At 42.4% G+C, this 18,074-nt stretch overlaps 1 protein-coding gene across 1 annotated transcript in view; it reads left to right on the forward strand.

Annotated features, from left to right (window-relative positions):
* The first annotated feature begins 3,367 nt into the window (after positions 1 to 3,367).
* CDS2 (CDP-diacylglycerol synthase 2) overlaps positions 3,368 to 18,074 on the forward strand; it is a 56,948-nt gene continuing 42,241 nt past the window's right edge. The window contains exon 1 of the mRNA XM_019973362.2: positions 3,368 to 3,673. Within this exon, the coding sequence (XP_019828921.1) occupies positions 3,617 to 3,673 (57 nt within the window). The 5' untranslated portion in view covers positions 3,368 to 3,616. The remainder of the gene's footprint in view (positions 3,674 to 18,074) is intronic.

Here is an 18,074-nt window from a genome sequence, read left to right on the forward strand (position 1 = left end):
GAGAAGCTATCACAATGAAAAGCCTATACCCTGCAATGGACAGTAGCCCCTGCTCGCTGCAACTAGAGAAAGCCCAAGAAAAGCAATGAAGACCCAGTGCAGCCAAAAATAAATAAATGTGAAAAAATTGAAAGCTTTTTAATAAATATTTTCCCCCCGCTTTATTGAGATGTAATTGACATATAGGCTTCCCTAGTGGCTCAGTCGGAGAAGGCAATGGCAACCCACTCCAGTACTCTTGCCTGGAAAATCCCATGGACGGAGGAGCCTGATAGGCTGCAGTCCATGGGGTTGCTAAGAGTGGGGCACGACTGAGCTACTTCCCTTTCACTTTTCACTTTCATGCATTGGAGAAGGCAATGGCAACCCACGCCAGTGTTCTTGCCTGGAGAATCCCAGGGACGGGGGAGCCTAGTGGGCTGCTGTCTATGGGGTCGCACAGAGTCGGACACGACTGAATCGACTTAGCAGCAGCGGCAGCAGTGGCTGAGTGGTAAAGAATCAGCCTGCCAGTTCAGGAGAAATGAGTTTGATCCCTGGTCTGGGAAGATCCCCTGGAGAAGGAAATGGCACCCACTCCAGTATTCTCACCAGGAAAAATGTCATAGAAAAATCTCTGTGTAAAAGCCCATAGAGGATCCTGCTGGACTGTGGTTCATGGGGTCGCAAAGGTTTGGACACGACTTAGGGACTGAACAACAACAATTGACATAATAGAACTCAAAGATTGATATGTCTGGAACACACTGAACAAAGGGGAGAGAAGTTGAAAAGACAGGCAGGGCTGAGATCTTATAGCACTTTGGAAGCCTTCTATAAGTGAAAAAGAAAGTTATCAAAGGAAGCTTTGACATGAGACTTCTATTTTAAGAGGATTACTTAAACATCTAGTAAAGGTGCTATTCCAAACAGTGAGAAAAATTAATTAAATTATAAAAAATTCATTAAACTTCTAGGATGCTGGGAGGGATTGGGGGTGGGAGGAGAAGGGGACGAGAGAGGATAAGATGGCTGGATGGCATCACTGACTCGATGGACATGAGTCTGAGTGAACTCCGGGAGTTGGTGGTGGACAGGGAGGCCTAGCAGGCTGTGATTCATGGGGTCGCAAAGAGCCGGACACAACTGAGCGACTGAACTGAACTGAGGAAAGAATAACGCTATAGACTCTTCCTAATTGTTTACTGAAATAAATTCGACAGGTTAATTAAAATTCAAATACGTGTAAACTCAAGAAATAGAAAAATATATTGGTAAATATTTAAGAGATCTTGCTGTGGACTTCTAAACATAAAAGGAAAAAACACCCCAGAAAACATAAGGAATGACTATGTAAGTTTTAAAACTTGCATAAAACGTGTTGGTTAATATATTTGAAGTTTCCACAATAGAGAAACCCAATCCAATGTATCTAAACAAAAACCAAAGGTCTCTGGCTTTCAGTGTCTAAGGTCCGGTCTTAGTAAATGTATGAAAAAATGGTTTGCATTCGGAAACTGTGTGCACTGGTTCTCAGGCTGGGTTTCAAAGCAAACAGCCGAGCTTCCAGGAGGACTGATGTAATGCTTGCTTGGATGTGACCTTTCACATGTTTCCCAAAGGTGAGAATCTAGTCACTAACACTTCCACTTGTCTTAAAGGATGAACTTGTGGCTCTCTCTGTTGACATCCTTTTACATCCTATAGCTAATAAACCTTGAATAATTTATCCAAGAAGTGTCTACAGTTCAAGAGGTGATCACTAACAGTCAAAATAGTGGTCACACAGTCCCCAACAGATTAAAAGAGTTTAAAAATTACAATCAGCATGTTATTTACTTTTATAAATAAGATTAAGACAAAACACAAAAGCAAGGCTTTCTCTAAATAAATAATGGCCTGAATGGAGTGGTCTGTTTCTCTCAAAAAACAAAACAAAACCAAGTATTTGTGCAATGTTGTTAATAGAGAACAAAACATACCCTGAATTCATTGATCTCCACACCTATTTTGGGCTTCCCTGATGGCTCATGGGTAAAGAATCTGCCTGCAATGCAGGAGGGAGACATGGGTTCTATCCCTGGGTCAGGAAGATCCCCTGGAGGAGGGCATGGCAACCTACTCCAGTATTCTTGTTTGGAGAATCCCGTGGACAGAGGAGCCTAGCGGGCTACAATCCATTGGGTCACAAAGAGATACGACTGAAGCGACTTAACATGGATCTCACGTCTACTTTACTGTAGACTGTAAGCAGTGTTACAGGCATTTGGGGATCTAGTTTCACAGAAATCAAGAAAATAAAACATCCTGTTCAGAATTCTATTTTCCCCAAACCTCACAGTTCAGGTCAAAATTGCTAACTCAAACTTGCATCTCCTATGTGTGCAAATTTCTCTCCTTGTTAAATTACAAGATGCTAACGGAAGGGGCCCCATTTTATACTTGTTTTACATCACTTACAAGGCAGCGAACAGGAACTGCTGAAAGCAATGCCGAGTAACACAGATATTAATAATGAATTTAAGAAGGCTGGGATTATGTTACAGCGGGGGTTGGTGGCAAACAGATTTATGTTCTAATTCCTAGTGGGCACATTTTGGCCGTGAGACCTTGGCTAAATCATTTTCTTTTAGGAGAAACCTCATTCATTAGGGACTTGGGATGTGTCAGGTACAGAGGGGATCCGGCTGTGAACAAAGTAGGCAGCGTTCCTCCCCACCTAAAAGGTCTTTCAGTAGTTCAGAAGGCAGAAAAGAAATCTGAATAAACGTGGAAAACCCTAACTGTAAAATGAATATCATATCCACTTCCAAGTGTTGTGCAGTTTAAATGAGACAGATTACATAGTTCAGTGCCCAGCACATAAAATAAACCAGACGATACAGACTGAAGTTTGACTCTCACTTCCTTATCAGTAATCTCCTGCTTTTACACTGGTGGGCTCCCCAGACCTTTCCGCTCAGGGCCTAATAAGCGGATACTTATCCGTGTGAGGCAAAGTACTGACTAGGCAAGCTGGAGACTGGGGAAAGTGAAAAAAAGTGAAGTCGCTCAGTCGTGTCCGACTCTTTGCGACCCCATGGACTGTAGCCTACCAGGCTCCTAAATCCATGGGATTTTCCAGGCAAGAATACTGGAGTGGGTTGCCATTATCCCTGGCAAGTTGTTAACCTCTAAGACCCTGGGCGCCAGTCCTCGAGTTCCCATTGGCTAGTCTCCTTCCAAAACGCACGCCTTTTCCCGCCCCCTCAGGCTACTATCTAATAACGCACGCCTCTCCACTACTTTCACTTGCCCCGCCTCCGCCCCGCCTCCCTAACGGGTTCGCGCCATTGGTGGATCTCCCGGCCCGTGATGGCGATGGTGCGCCTGCGCCCTCCCTCCGGGCCTTTACCAGAAAAGGAGCCAGCAGGCAGAGGCTGGAGAAGGCTGGTCAAGCTCCGCCCGGGTGAAAGGGCGGCGGCTGAGCCGGGCGGGGCCGAGTTCCAGGGCTGGCGGCTGGGCTGCGGTGGGGCAAGCAAGGCGCTGCGTAGCTGCGCTCTGCTTTGGCAACTCGGGGCTGGCCGAGCAGAGTCCGCGCGCCGGCCCCGGCGTCTGCGCTACGCGGCAGCGGCTACTAAGCGCTGGTGTCTCCAGCATGACGGAGCTGAGGCAGAGGGTGGCCCGCGAGCCGGAAGCTCCGCCCGAGGACAAGGTAGCGGCGGCACCGGGTGGGCGCGGCCGCGGAAGCGGCGTCCCCCATAAGCCCGTGGGGGGCGCGCAGAGAGGGGTCGTCTCGCCTTTTGACTCTGGCGCGGCCGCCGGCAGCATCGGGCCTCACTAGGGCGGACGGTCCTTGGATGCGGGTTCCCGCGGACCTCGCGGCAGGGTTCAGCAGGTCGAGGTCCCGAGGACACGGGTCTGGGGTCCGGCTGGGGTTGGTATCTCCGCGGCGCAGGAAGGAAAACGCGGGAGGTTGCGCACGTCCGCCTGCCTCGCAGGGCTGATTGGGACGGGGGGGTCCCATTCTAGTCCACCTCCCCAGGCGTTCCCGGGTGTGAAGACGTCGAAACCCCGCAAAGATTCCTCAGACAGTGACTTAGCCTCTCCGATCTCCCGTTATTTGTTGAGGGGTGAGGGTGTATCAAGACAAGGCCATGAGATTTGCCTGTTAGGAGATTTAAACCCCTTCTCGAAAGTTAAATCTGTAGGCTTTAAGCAGAGAAGTCATGCAGTCATTAGGTGTTGAAAGGTATCTTCCCCAAAGATGGACTTGTTTCCTGCTTCAGATGTGGGCTTTGTTGGGGTAAGAGGAGGGTAGAACAGAGGCCATCTTGCGGGGGTGAGGGATGAGGTGAGTAGACTTCTTTGGTTGAAGTGAAAGGTCTTTGTAGGGAAGGTGAGGAGTGGCCTTGTTACTGTGGACACTAAGTGACAGCACAAACTTCGTGGTAGTATTTCAAGCCTGGAGTTTGTCGTGGTCAGGAGCAGGAGCAGTGTTATTTGGTGGATTGATGACAGTGATGTGTAAACCGGACTCAGGGAGCCTGGACCAGAATGAAAGAGAGTGTCTGACTCGCGGGTTGCCAATTGGTGACCTGCAGTTGTTTTCTTTGGTCCCTGTATTGCTTTAAAAAAAACCAGAATATTTCTCCCAACCACTTGAATTTATTGCCTATTTTGGATCATTGGAAGATCTGCCATCATATTCCCAGCTGATTAATGTTTGGCTGGAACTGAGGTTGGTGATGGACAGGGAGGCCTGGCGTGCTGCGATTCATGGGGTCGCAAAGAGTCGGACACGACTGAGCGACTGAACTGAACTGAACTGAGGAATAGCTGCTCCCACCAATCCCTATTGCCCCTACACCAGACCCTCAATACCAATTTATGTAGCTTTCCATTTTAGAAAACTGGAGGAAAGGAACGTTAGGGAGCTATCAGGAAGGAAAAAGCCAAGATTTGGTGTCAGGGTGTCAACAGCAGTTATACTAGAAGGGTGAAAGATAATAGAATTTGATTTCTAGAATATGTTTTGGAGAAAAATTTGGTTGCAAGTTGAGGAGTCGCATACAGAGACAAGGTACTTTGAAGTTTCTAATCTTCCCATTAAATACCTTAGTTTGGCCTGGAAGAGCTCTGTTGCCACCATGCATTTGCCTGTTGGGAAGTTACAGATGTTTTGAGGCTATATAACCCTGAATAGGGTGAGAGATCAGTCTTGACGTTAATGGGACTTTGTGGTTTTAGGTGTGAAAAGAGCAGTCAAAAAAGAAAGAGTGATACCTAGTGGGCTGTATGTTAAAAAGCTACTTGTAAGAATTAGACTTAATGGTAAAAACAAGCAAACCCACATGCCCCCAAAACCATGAGGTTATGAGGTAAAACAAAATTTCTACCCTCCCCATCCAACTGCTTGGATCCATTTGAGGTTCACTGAATGCTTGTTGCTCCACAAACAGTCCATTAGCTCAGAACAAGGCAGTTGCGCCATTGCCAATATTTCTGGATTACCTTGCATGGGATTTTTAATAATAAAGATTCCTTTTAAAAACTGTGAAATGCTTTATTTGTCTTTGATGAATGTATGCTGTGCTTAGTCACTCTTTGCAACCCCGTGGACTGTAGCCTGCCAGACTCTACTATCCATGGGGATTCTGCAGGCAAGCATACTGGAGTGGGTTGCCATGCCCTCCTCCAGGGGATCTTCCAAACCCAGGGATCAAACCGAGGTCTCCCGCCTTGCAGGTGGATTCACTGCCATCTGAGCCATCACATGAATGTATATAAAGTATTAAAATTAGGTTTATTTTATTTTATAGTTTGTAAAACTTACTTCCATGATTCTGACTTTGCTGATATTCTTGGGTTAAAATTTAAGAAAATCAAAAATAGTAAAACAAGGGTATCTTTTAAGGGAAATAAATGGAAAAATTCCAGCTTTCTTATTTCATAGTACAATTCAGAAAACAGTGTCAGGTCAGTTCACTAAAAGAACTGAAACAAATTTGAAAGATTTAGGAAAAAGTGCTACAGTTGCCTAACTGGTGTGACAAAATATAAATAAACAGTCATTTCAAAATAATCTGGGGAATGTGTTTATTATTATAAAAGTCAGAATGTATTATATTTAGCATCCTAGGATGGAATTGTCAAGCCAGTTGCTAATAAAGGAAATTTTTCCTCTGGGAACCGTGCTTATAATTTTAAAGTCCCAAAGCACAGTATTGTTGCCAAACCAAGAAACTTGGTATTTAAGGTTTGGAAATGATCTTCCTCCCATCGTTCCATGTTTTTCCATTGGAGCTTAGGAAAGGAGAGAATGGAACTTGGGCCAAAACATGGGCATCTTAAAATTTATGATTGGGTTGGCATTTCAGGAGACTTTGTTTTGGAGGTTAGAAGGAAGGATGTGGAGTTTTCTACTACTGTCCTTAGGTGCTAGAGTGCTGTTTAAACTAGAGCTTTACTCATTCAAGGCTTTCTTTCTAGATCAGTGAAACCGGTATAAAGATGAAATAAAGGCATCATTTAGAAAGGGGAGTTTAGATTTTAACTGAAGATTGTGGTTTTAAGAGCAGGGGCATAACAGTCAGCTAGAGCTATCATCAGCCTGGACAGTGCCACTTAGCAGCTGTGTATGTGTGTGTGTGATGTCACTCAGTCCATGTCACTTGGACGTGTCCAACTCTTTGCCACCCCATGGACGGTAGCCTGCGAGGCTCCTCTGTCAATGGAACTTTCCAGGCAAGAATACTGGAGTGGGTTGCCATTTACCTACTCCATACCAGCTGTGTAACTTTGAGCAAATCACTTAACTTGCATAAAAGCCTCAGCTTGTCCATCTCTAAAATGAGGGGTGATAAAAAGTAGCATGTGCTTCAGAAGATACTCATGTGGATTAAATGAGTATGCATGTTACATATGTAGAGCAGAAATTGTCACATTGTACTGTGTTAAGCTATTGTTTCTGGTTGAAATGTAGTTTTACAGGAAAAACTAATATTCACCTTCTACTCTTGGAAGATGATTAAATATTTCAAGTTATAAGTGTTCAGAGTAGTCTTTTCATATTTATCACCTTTTAAAGAAAATTTTATAGACAGAGCTTGGCGTTCTATGTCCCAGCTTTTCAGTTCATTTTCTTACTGAATTTTTCAGTGGTCAGAATCACAGTCAGACTTGAGCTGTAGAAGGAATATTGCTACATGCAATTGTCTTTCCCTAAAAGCTTTTTCCGGAGAAGGCAGTGGCACCCCACTCCAGTACTCTTGCCTGGAAAATCCTATGGACGGAGGAGCCTGGTAGGCTGCAGTCCGTGGGGTCGATAAGAGTCAGACACAACTGAGCCACTTCATTTTCACTTTTCACTTTCATGCATTGGAGAAGGAAATGGCAACCCACTCCAGTGTTCTTGCCTGGAGAATCCCAGGGACGGGGGAGCCTGATGGGCTGCCGTCTATGCGGTCGCACAGAGTCGAACACGACTGAAGCGACTTAGCAGCAGCAATAGCTTTTTCAGACCTCCCTCATGGCTCAGCTGGTAAAGAATCTGCCTGCAATTTGGGAGACCTGGGTTCGATCCCTGGGTTGGGAATATCTCCTGGAGAAGGGAAAGGCTACCCATTCCAGTATTCTGGCCTGGAGAATTTCACGGACTGTATAGTCCATGGGGTTGCAAAGAGTTGGACATGACTGAAAGACTTTCACTTTCATAGCATATTTTAGAATAGTGGTAAATAATTAAACATAGTTTTCTGTTAGACTTTAAAAGTGAACTACTGAAATAAAATCTTATTTTCAGAGCTCTGACTACTTCAGATGCAGGAGAAATGCTTTATTCTTTCAGTCTTTTTTTTTTTTTTAACACTGAGAAATAATTTAGGTTTTGAATAATCAGTAAACCTTAACTATGGCTCCCAGACTTAAATAGAAAAGATGAAAGATTAGTTTGTCATTTGACCCAGTATTTTAAGTTGCTGATCAAACAGTATAATTTTATTTTAAAAACTCAGTTATTTTCCAACTTACAGCTACTTAAAATTAGTTTTTTTCAAAAAAACATTTTGTTTAAAATGTTTGGTGTAAATTTATGTGGTATTTCATTAGCCTTTAACATTTTAAAAAATATTAAATTGCTCTTATTAGATGTTAGAACTAGAAGGGATTTTAGGGCTAGTTATTTTATAGCAGAGTAGCCCAGAGAGGTTGTTACTTGCTCAATGTCACACAGCTAGTTAGATGCAGAGTTGTTAATAGTATGAAGGTTTTCTGATTCCTTTTTACTCATTATGTTGCATAATGTTGCCTTTTAGGATACAGACTTAATTTACAAACTTTAAAAGTTTCTGCGTTGGTTGACTTTGATTTAAAAAAAGCCCAAATATCTCCTATTTTTTCACGAAAATAGCAAAATCTTTCAAAATGCCAAATATATATATATATATGTATGTATGTACGTATATAAACGTGTGTGTGTATTCCTGAGTGAACGTTGAAACTCTGAGAAAACTTTTTTTTATAGAAAAAGTTGATTAGGTCCTGTTTTCCTGGTTATTGGGAAAGTGGTGATTTATATATTTTAAATTCACCCCTGGGAGCAGCCACTCGGGTATCCTTGAAAGGAACTCCTAGAAGTTGTTGTCTCCTCACTCTGAGCTTCATGGGAAGCTACTGAGAATAAATGCTTTCTGGTTGATGGCTCTTAGTATTAAAACTATTTGTCCTAAAACAATGTCATTCAGTATTTACACATTTTCTTTTAGAATGTTCACTGAACCCAAGGTCTGGTATATACAGTCTCACTAACTCCGAGAGAGGGCTGGTGTCTGTGCTCATGGGGAAAACGTCCAGGACTTTATATCACTTTTGGCTCCAAATAATCCATTCTTCCTCCACTGATTTCAAGAAATCATAATTTTGAATGTATTTGGGAAGCTTTTGAAATGACTCTCCTAATTTCACAGTGAACATAATCACCTTTTAAACTGAAAAAAATAGTGCATCATTATTTCTGGTTTGTGCACTCTGCTATCTTTTCTAAGATCCACATAGATGGAGTGTGTTGAACTTCTTAGTGTTGCAGAGGGCTTGCCAAGCAACTCTCCTGCACACAGTTTTTTAACGCGCTCCCTGTGCTGTGCCAGTCTCCCCAGCCTTCCTGCCTGGAGCTGGAGGCTGTGGGGGTAATAAAACACAGCTTTTCACTTTACAGACTGTGTCTGGTTTGGAAAAGAGACTCTTGACTGTTAATTTTGCCAGCCTCTCCTTTGAAGAATACTGATTTGTTCCTAGGGTTGGGTTGAGTTCCTGCCTTCCAAGCTCTGCTGTGCAGTAGTTGCCTGGTTGGGGCGGTGGTGCGGCGCCAGCCAGGGCAGACCTGGCCCCCGTTAGGCAGTTCACTGCCACTGCCTGGTCTTTGTTCTTCTGCTCAAGTTTGCCTCAGCAGTGGGGATGGCATAGGGCCCACTCAGTTGAGTGACCTTTTATTATTTATTTAGAGTGACCTTTTAAGGAAGGTTAAACTTTATGTTATTTTGACTAGACAGTGTGTGCATGTCTCAGAATTGAAAGGTGATGGTGTAGCACTGTGAACACCTCCCTCCCACCTCCCTGATTCTCCTTCCCGGCAGCAGCCTACCCCTGCCCCGAAGTAGAGCTCATGAGCACCTGGAAGGTGGAAGGACCCGAACTGTCCTTTGAATTTGTTGCTCTTTGGCAGCAGCTCTTGTATTAGAGTCACCCCAGGACCACCCCGGGACTTCTCTGTGAAGACTTGGCTGCGTTTTGGAAAGAGCCCTTGCGATTTGAGATTTACTGGCAGCATTCTCTGCTCGTGGGTCTCTGACATTGAGAGGATGTGTGTCGCTGACCTGAATCCCTCAGTGGGTGGCTCTCAAAGCCTTTACCCACAGTCTGTGTCCTGCCAGTCTTGTGAGTTCAGTGATCTGCAGGAAATTCCTAGGCATATGTGTACATCAGGCAGCACAAACTTGCTTTGTCTCAAATCTGATTTTCTCCTTTTAGACATTGACCTTCCTTCTCCTGTCTGCTCTGCTCCAGCTGGGAATCCATTAGTCCCTGTGTCTCTGCTCCCTCATGTAGTCCAGGCCAGGTGTTCACATCAGATGACACCTGGATTCCTTATCTATTGCTTTTGCGTATTTAGGATAGTTCAGGATGCCTGAACTAGTTGTAAATCCTTCTAATTGAGTTACCTTCCTTCAGGATTTACTCGGTCTCTTCTAGTCCTCCTGACCTTTGAACAGCTGTGAAACTACTCTGTGAGTTACAAAAGGGAAGGAAAAAATTCTGACCCTCTTTTCAGATCTCTTAAATTTGGTCCTTTATGACCCTGTCTCTTAACCAACCCCCTTCCTGCTTGGGGCCTCTGTGACATGCATCTTGCCTCTTGATATTTCCAACCCTAGGAAATACGCTTGTTTTCTGTCACCCCTCTTTCCACCTCTACCTATTGAAGTCCTGTTTTCTCAAAATCCATTTAAGATCTTCCCTTATCTCAATATGCTCCTTGCTTGTCTCTGGAACTGCATCCATATGGGTTTGTCTTTCCTTTTCTCCTTTGCCTTTCTCTTCTGTTCTTTCTCAAACTAGGCTTCAACAGTATGTGAACCAAGAACTTCTGGATGTACTAGCTGGCTTTAGAAGATGGATCATAGAAAAAGCTAGAGAATTCCAGAAAAACTTCTACTTTTGCTTCATTGACTATGCTAAAGCGTTTGACTATGTAGATCACAACAAACTGTGGAGAATTCTTAAAGACATGGGAATATCAGACCACCTTACCTCCATCCTGTGAAACCTGTATGCAGGTCAAGAAGCAACAGTTAGAATTGAACATGGAACAACTGATTGGTTCAAAATTGGGAAAGGAGTACGTCAAGGCTGTATATTATCACCCTGCTTATTTAACTTCTGTGCAGAGTACATCATGCAAAATGTCAGGCTGGATGAACCACAAGTTGGAATCAAGATGGCTGGGAGAAATGTCAATAACCTCATATGTATAGATGACACCACCCTTATGGCAGAAAGTGAAGAGAAATTAGAGCCTCTTGATGAAAGTGAAAGAGGAGAGTGAAAAAGCTGGCTTAAAACTCAACTTCCAAAAAACTAAGATCATGGCATCTGGTCCCATCACTTCATGACAAGTAGATGGGGAAACAATGGAAACAATGACAGACTTTATTTCCTTGGGCTCCAGAATCACTATGGATGGTGACTGCAGCCATGAAATTAAAAGATGCTCCATGGAAGAAAATCAGTGACAAAGCTAGACAGCATATTAAAAAGCAGGGACATTACTTTGCCGACATGGAGAAGGAAATAGCAACCCACTCCAGTATTCTTGCCTGGAGAATCCCATGGACAGAGGAGCATGGAGGGCTACAGTCCATGGGATCCCAAAGAGTTGGACACAACCGAAGCGACTTCGCATGCACGCAGTTCATTTATAATGTTGTGTCCGTTTTAGGTGTACAGGAGTGATTCAGTTTTTTATATATATATATATATATAAAATCTACTTTTTAAGATTCTTTTCCTTTATGGGTTATTACAAGATAGGTCATATAGTTCCCTGTGCTGTATCAGTCCAGTTCAGTCGCTTAGTCGTGTCTGACTCTTTGCGACCCGTGAACTGCAGCATGCCAGGCCTCCCTGTCCATCACCAACTCCCAGAATTTACCCAGACTCATGTCCATTGAGTCGGTGATACCATCCAACCATCTCATCCTCTGTCATCCCCTTCTCTTCCTGCCCTCAGTCTTTCCCAGCATCAGGGTCTTTTCAAACGAGTCATTTCTTCACATCAGGTGGCCAAAGTATTGGAGTTTCAGCTTCAACATCAGTCCTTCCAATGAATATTCAGGACTGATTTCCTTTAGGATGGACTGGTTGGATCTCCTTGCAGTCCAAGGGACTCAAGAGTCTTCTCCAACACTACGGTTCAAAAGCATCAATTCTTCTGTGCTCAGCTTGCTTTATAGTCCAACTCTCACATCCATACATGACTACTGGTAAAACCATAGCCTTGACTAGACAGACCTTTGTTGACAAAGTAATGTCTCTGCTTTTTAATATGCTGTCTAGGAAGTGATGGGACTGGATGCCATGATCTTAGTTTTCTGAATGTTGAGCTTTAAGCCAACTTTTTCACTCTCCTCTTTCACTTTCATCAAAATGTTCTTTAGTTCTTCTTCGCTTTTGGATGTTGGCAATTTGATCTCTGGTTCCTCTGCCTTTTCTAAATCCAGCTTGAACATCTGGAAGTTCAGAGTTCATGTACTGTTGAAGCCTGGCTTGGAGAATTTTGAGTATTACTTTGCTAGAATGTGAGATGAGTGCAATTGTGTGGTAGTTTGAACATTCGTTGGCATTGCCTTTCTTTGGGATTGGAATGAAAACTGACCTTTTCCAGTCCTGTGGCCACTGCTGAGTTTTCCAAATTTGCTGGTATATTGAGTGCAGCACTTTCATAGCATTATCTTTTAGGATTTGAAATAGCTCAGCTAGAATTCCATCACTTCTACTAGCTCTGTTCGTAGTGATGCTTCCTAAGGCCCACTTGGCTTCATGTTCCAGGATGTCTGGCTCTAGGTGAGTGTGAGTGATCACACCATCGTGCTTATCTGGGTTGTGAAGATCTTTTTTGTATAGTTCTTCTGTGTATTCTTGCCACCTCTTCTTAATACCTTCTGCTTCTGTTATGTCCATACCATTTCTGTCCTTTATTGCACCCATCTTTGCATGAAATGTTCCCTTGGTATCTCTAATTTTCTTGAAGAGATCTCTAGTCTTTCCCATTCTATTGTTCTCCTCTATTTCTTTGCATTGATCACTGAGGAAGGCTTTCTTATCTCTCCTTGCTGTTCTTTGGAACTCTGCATTCAAATGGGTATATCTTTCCTTTTCTCCTTTGCCTTTAACTTTTCTTCTTTTCTCAGCTATTTGTAAGGCCTCCTCAGACAGCCATTTTGCTTTTTTGCATTTCTTTTTCTTGGGGATGGTTATGATCACTGCCTCCTGTACAGTGTCACAAACCTCCATCCATAATTCTTCAGGCACTCTATCAAATCTAATCCCTTGAATCTATCACTTCCATTGTATAATCGTAAGGGATTTGATATCTGTTATAACAGTGTTTATCTGTTAATCCTCAGTTCCTAATTTATCCCTCTTCTCTCCTTCTCTTTGGTAACCATAAGTTTATTTTCTATATCTGTGAGTCTGTTCTGTTTTAAATAGAATAGTTTCTGCTTTAAATAGCCTGTTTCTGCTATAAATAAGTTCATTGTATCGTTTTTTTAGACATAAAAAAATGAGCCACTGATTTATTTATTTATTTGGCTGCATCAGTCTTGGTTGCGGCACTCAGGATCCCTGTGTCATGTGGGATCTTTCACTGGTGCAAGGACTCTCTAGTTGTGGCACATAGGCCTAGTTGCTCCAAGGCATGTGAGATCGTAGTTCCCTGAAAAGGAAGTGAATTGCATGACAGATTTTCAACAACTGCACTGTTTTTAGACTTTTTGATGATGGCCATTCTGACTGGTGTGAGGTAATACCTTATTGTAGTTTGATTTCATTTTCTTTAATAATTAGCAGTGTCGAGCATTTTTCCACGTGCCTGTTGGTCATCTCTTTGTGTTCTTTGGAGAAATGTCTATTTAGGTCTTCGGTCCATTTTTTGATTGAGCTGTTTGTGTTTTGATATCGAGCTGATATTTTTGATATTGCCATTTTTTGAGACTGAGCATTTTGGAAATTAAGCCCTTGTCAGTTGTATTGTTTGCAGATATTTTCTTTAATTTGTAGGTTGTCTTTTTGTTTATGGTTTTCTTTGCTGTGCAGAAACTTGTAAGTTTTACTTGTTTATTTTTGCTTTTATTTGTTTTACCTTGGGAGACTGATTTAAGAAAGTATTTCTGTGATTTATGTCAGAATTTTTGCCTATGTTCTCCATCAAATTACCCATGACATTTTTCACAGAACTAGGCGCAAATAATCATAAAATTTATGTGGAAACATAAAAGACCTGGAATTGCTGAAGCAATCCTGGAGAAAAAGCACAAAGTTGGAGGCATAACCATCCCAGACTTGAGGCAATACTACAAAGCCACTGTAATGCAACAGCACGGATTAGCACAAAAACAGACGGATAAATCAGTGGAACAGAATCAAGAGCTCAGAAATAAACCTGCACACCTGTAGTCAGTTAACCTTCAGCAAAAGAGGCAAGGGTTTACAGTGGAGAAAAGACAGTCTCTTCAGCAAGTGGTATAAAATTAGAACACTCTCTCACACCACAGGGCTTCCCTCATGGCTCAGTCAGTAAAGAGTCTGCCTGCAATGCAAGAGACCTGGGTTTGATTCCAGGGTGGGGAAGATCCCCTGGAGAAGGGAATGGCAATCCACTCCAGTATTCTTGCCTGGGGAATCCCATGAACGGAGGAGCCTGGCAGTCTATGGTCTATGGGGTCGCAAGAGTCAGACACAACTGAGCAACTAAGTGCGCACACACACACATAAACACACACTCACACCATAAACAAAAATAAACTCAAAATGGCTTAAAGACTTAAATATAAGACATGACACCCTAAAATGATACTCCTAGATGATAACCTTACTTTTTTTATGCTGTCAGGAGCATTTTCCGACATTGTCATGGTTTATAAAAGTTTTTTGTAAACAGTATTTCAAACTTTTTTTTAAAATTATGACATAGATGAAAATAAAATATATTCATTGTAAAAGCACAAAAAAGAAATCACCTTAATCCTTCTTCTTAGAGATAACCGTTGTTAATATTTCTTTTTATACACATTGCACATTCCTGCATTATGTGTACTACTGTAACTTACAATGTAACTTACAATGTATTGTTGTAACTTATAAGAATATGCTCTAGGAACTTTCCTATGGTCCAGTGGTTAAGAATCCTCCTGCCATGCAATGGACACAGATTCCATCCCTGGTCCAGGAAAACCTTATATGAGTCCATCCGTGGTCCTGGAAGCTCTTATATGTGGTAGGGCAACTAAACCTGTACAGCACAACTGATGAGCCCATGCTCTAGAGTCCATGAGTTGCAACAAGAGAAGCCATCGCAATGAGAAGCTGTGTACTGCAAGAAGAGTAGCTCCTGTGCACAGCAAAAATAAATATAAGTAAATAATTGAAGAATATGCCCTAAACATTGTTCGGGTCTAAACTTTTTAACCCATTATCATTTTTAGTGGCTGTGTGTGATTGTGTTGAGGCCATGGTATTGCTCTGAGGCATTATCATGCCTTTCTTGCATGCACTGTACCTTAGAGTAAGCAAATAGTTGACTGGAAGTTTCTCTGTATAGAATAATTGATAAAGGAGTGATAGAATATTAATATTTTCACAACCATTGGGTTGAATAGAACGAGGCAATAACCATCAGTGCTAGTACCATCACACAATCAGATATTGTATATTTCTTGATAAAAGTATATTGTGCAGTACTACTGATGGAGAAATCTTGTCCAAAAAAATCATACCTAAGACTATTCAAGACTCTAGCCGAACTTCTAGTTTACAGGAAATCCGAGGAACAGTGACAAACAGCACTGGATAAGTGCCCTGGTTACTTTAGAAAATAAATGCAAGGAGACCCACCTCCCCCACTTAAAAAAAAAAAATGAAGAAGAGGGAAGCAATGGAGATAGATATATGGAGGATTAAACCTATGAATTAAAAGACTTAAGACATATTAATGATTTCTGGATCTTATTTGGATCCTGATTTAATCAAACTATAAAGAGAAAAATGAAATTATTGGGTAAGTTTGAATATTGGATATTTAAAGGAATTGTTAATTTTTCAGATGTGAATAATATTAGTAATGTCTAAAAGTCCCTGTGAAAAAGCACTTACTATGAAGGAAACAGTTGACAAATTGAGCTACATTAAAATTAAGAAATTCTGATAACTGAGCTATTAAAAGAGAATGGAAAGGAAGGCCACAGACAATGAGAAGATACTTATCAAAAATACTTCTGACAGAGGACTCATTAAGAATCTGTAAGTAATTCCTACAAAATGAATATAAAAAAGTAGAAAAATGGGTACTTCAGACAGTCGGCAAGGGTTGAAGCAGTCACTGTTGATAGGTGTGGATGAGTTTGGTGATGAAGAGGATGAGACACTCTTTTTGCTCTCAAGTGTCTCAGTTTGGAGGATACATTAGGTCATCCTAACAATGGGGTTCACATCAAGTGAATTGTCAGAGTCAAGTATCTTGTTTTTGTGCTGCTGTAAATCTTCCTGAAATGTTAGGCTTTCATCTTCCTATGGACTATGGTGGACCATGCTTTAGGGTGGAAAAACTGCAGAATGAAATTGTGTTATATTCTTGGTAGTTATATTAAATTTTTCTTTGTATGATGCTATATGATATGTGTCAGGCCATTTTTTTAAAAGAAGCTTCTTAGGAATTCCCTAGAAGTTCAATGGTCAGGACTCCACATTCTCACTGCTGAGGGCCTGGGTTCAATCCCTGCTTGGGGAACTAAGATCCTGCAAACTCTGTGGCATGGCCACAGAAAATAAAAGGAAGCTTCTCATTATAATATCTTCACAAGGCATGTGTTGACAATATGACTCTCAAAAGTACCTTTGGAGACCATACATCTTTAGAAATTTAATATACTATTTAAAAATTCTGGTGTTCTCCCAGTGTTGTTTGAAATGTAACTTAACAATTCCTCCCCTTGAATTTCCCTGGTGACCCTGTGCTTAAGAACCCACCTACTAGTGCAGGGGACATGGGGTCGATCCTGGTGCTGGAAGATGCCACATGCCACGGGGCAACTAAGCTGTGCAGTGCAGCTGCTGAGTCCTTGCACCCTGGAGCCCGTGCTCCACAAGAAGAGAAGCCACCACAGTGAGAAGCCCATGTACTGCAACTAGAGAGTAGCCCCTGCTTGCTGCAACTAGAGGAAAGTCCATGCCCATCAATGCAGATTCAGCGCATCTCCCTCTTCCCCACCCCACCCCCCTGCAAAAAAAATGTTCTCCAATTCATTGTCCTGTTAAAAATGCTGAATGGATCTTTGGGACATAAGATATTTTGGGGACATTTTTTCCCTCTGTAAGCATTGGAAACATCATGTTGAGGATCGTGTGCATTCTATGAAGTGTGTATTAATCCCCATGTGTCTTTACAGGAAAACATTAGCTGGGGAGGGATGGCAGTGTGTATTGCTTGATCCAGGCTTCTCTTCTGGCTTGCAGAACTCATCGCCTCCTCCCAAGGCAGACAACACAAAGCTCTGTCTAGTCACCAGTCATGTGTGGCTGATAGTCCACATCACACTTTGATGTCCAGTGGTCTCCTCACTGGGTCTGACAACTTACATATGAAAGAGTTATTATCTGTCATCTCTTGCCCCTTCAAGTACAGTTGTGAAAAAGGGACAGGATGAAGGTGGGCAGGACAAACCCCATTCTGACATGGAAAGAGTGGGGTAGACACACAGCAGTGTCTTGGTTCATCTCTGTCCTGAGTGGGAATTGGCCTGACTTCTGTGTGGTTAGATGGAGTCTGTTGCCTGAAAGACTTCATTTTGGGTTGAGTGGTTAGGGAGCACAGCCTCCTGAATCTCATCTACCATCTCATATATCAGATCTCAGTCCAGAGCTCTTCCAGGATTTCAGAGGGCAGAGGGATCCTATTTTTCCTGGAAACTTTCTTCTATATATATTCTTGGTTGTGTTTCCACCCACCCCCCGCCCCATTTAATTCCATCCATCTTAGCTCTTCAGTCTACTTTGTCATCCAAAAATTTATTGAAATCTCATCCACTGATGATCTCTGTCCCCTCGTTTTTCTGTCTAAGGTCATGGTTTTATTACTTATGGTACCCACTGACATTTCAGTGGGATGTTGAGGTTAAAGGGCGTGGGCCCTGTCTGCACTTTTCAGTAGTTTTGAGAGACCAAGCTTATCTTACAACATTAGAAGCAGGTAGTTGCAACACTGTTCTTGTTGCTGTTTTTTGTGTGTAGTGAAAATAAAAATGGTTCCTCTTGACTGGTGAAAACTGAATTCTGGGCTTCTGCTT

This window comes from Bos indicus, chromosome 13 (assembly GCF_029378745.1).
Source record: "Bos indicus isolate NIAB-ARS_2022 breed Sahiwal x Tharparkar chromosome 13, NIAB-ARS_B.indTharparkar_mat_pri_1.0, whole genome shotgun sequence".
Taxonomy (NCBI): domain Eukaryota; kingdom Metazoa; phylum Chordata; class Mammalia; order Artiodactyla; family Bovidae; genus Bos; species Bos indicus.